This window comes from Ipomoea nil, unplaced genomic scaffold (genome assembly GCF_001879475.1).
Source record: "Ipomoea nil cultivar Tokyo-kokei standard unplaced genomic scaffold, Asagao_1.1 scaffold2280, whole genome shotgun sequence".
Classification (NCBI taxonomy): Eukaryota; Viridiplantae; Streptophyta; class Magnoliopsida; order Solanales; family Convolvulaceae; genus Ipomoea; species Ipomoea nil.
Genome location: NW_017618708.1, coordinates 3,156,747 through 3,158,401, shown reverse-complemented (window position 1 = coordinate 3,158,401; position 1,655 = coordinate 3,156,747). Strand labels below are relative to the sequence as shown.

Below are 1,655 nucleotides of genomic sequence, written 5' to 3'. Positions count from 1 at the left end.
ATTAGAATGCTTAAGAAGTAAGAACACTAAATAAAATGATATTTTTCTTTTTAAAAGAAAATTTTTAATAGTCTAAAAATGTTATTTACAACCCACATCTAGAAGAAAAAATAGAAAAGATATTAAAGAAATTATAATTTCTTCAAAAAAAATCAGCTGAATTTAAACAAGAGAAATAATATGGAAAATAAAAAATTGTTTGTTTCTCGCCTACTATGAGCATGCGTGCATGCGAATGACTGAGCTCATCACTCATCAGTCATGCCCATAGAAAACGGCGCCGTTTCGGCAACAACGGCATTCATACCACGGTGGCTTTAACGGACGCCGGAACCACCGCGTACCTAACGGAGAAATTCTCATTGTGCTCCGGTCCTTCATCGAAATTCAGAGCATAACTATGAGGATCGTACCGGAATTTCCCTTGATTATCGCATACGCCGCCGCCGCATCCGCAGCCGCCGGCGATTGCTTTTTCCTTGCTTGTGTTAAAGCGGCGGAGGAAGCTCTTCCATCGTGGCCTCGCCATGGTCCCCGACCAATGCCGGAGCCGGTTTAGGGCTCTGATCCCCCGGAACCACAGTGAGATTTTCTCGATCTCCACCGCCCGCATCATCGTCGACCATTTTGACCCGAATCCGTCCCGGCCGGTCGCCCCGAGACAGGGAAAATGGAAAAAGCATCGCCGCTTCTGTAAGAGCAATTCCGTCGCCTCGTTCTGCTCCGCTTCTCTGCTCGAAATTCCATGGCCTTCCATTAGTTCCATAGCCATTACTCTACTCTCGCGCTCTCTCTCTCTCTCTCTCTCTCTCTCTCTCTCTCTTTCTCTCTCAATGTATACAGAGGAGTGAGGACGTTGTATTCATTGCATTTCGTAGAATGCAGGGTTTTACGGTAACGGATATTGAAACTTTGAAAGGGGTGATGGACTGGACTGACGGGAACCGGGAAATGCCGGTTGCCCAGAAATATGGTAGGTAAAATTTTACTATCATTATGGAAACTTTATTGCTTTTATGGTAAAATCACCCGAAATTTATTATTGCAATTAAAGGAAAAAATTGAAATATATGTTTTGATTGATGAACCTAAAATCTATATCTATATCTATATCTATATCTATCTATCTATCTATCTATATCTATATCTATATCTATATCTATATATATATAAAAGTAAAATCCTCCTAGCAAGTTTTTCCCCCAAAACTTAGGGGCATTTCTATAATCTAATAATAATAATAATAATATATATATAAAAGTAAAATCCTCCTAGCAAGTTTTCCCCCCAAAACTTAGGGGCATTTCTGTAATCTAATAATAATAATAATATATATATATAAAAGTAAAATCCTCCTAGCAAGTTTTCCCCCCAAAACTTATGGGCATTTCTGTAATCTAATAATAATAATAATAATAATAATAATAATATATAAAAGTAAAATCCTCCTAGCAAGTTTTCCCCCCAAAACTTAGGGGCATTTCTGTAATCTAATAATAATAATAATAATATATATAAAAGTAAAATCCTCCTAGCAAGTTTTCCCCCCAAAACTTAGGGGCATTTCTGTAATCTAATAATAATAATAATATATATATAAAAGTAAAATCCTCCTAGCAAGTTTTCCCCCCAAAACTTAGGGGCATTTCTGTAAT

The 1,655-nt window shown here is 37.5% G+C and overlaps 1 protein-coding gene across 1 annotated transcript; it reads right to left on the bottom strand.

Annotated features, from left to right (window-relative positions):
* Positions 1 to 301: 301 nt before the first annotated feature.
* LOC109150790 lies at positions 302 to 772 on the bottom strand. The gene has a single exon (XM_019298768.1). It carries the CDS (start codon positions 770 to 772, stop codon positions 302 to 304), a length of 471 nt encoding a protein of 156 aa, XP_019154313.1.
* Between the last annotated feature and the right edge of the window lie 883 nt (positions 773 to 1,655).

Bases quoted from the DNA above. Each gene is read 5' to 3' on its own strand.
- LOC109150790 (XM_019298768.1), bottom strand. From the start codon at position 772: ATGGCTATGGAACTAATGGAAGGCCATGGAATTTCGAGCAGAGAAGCG.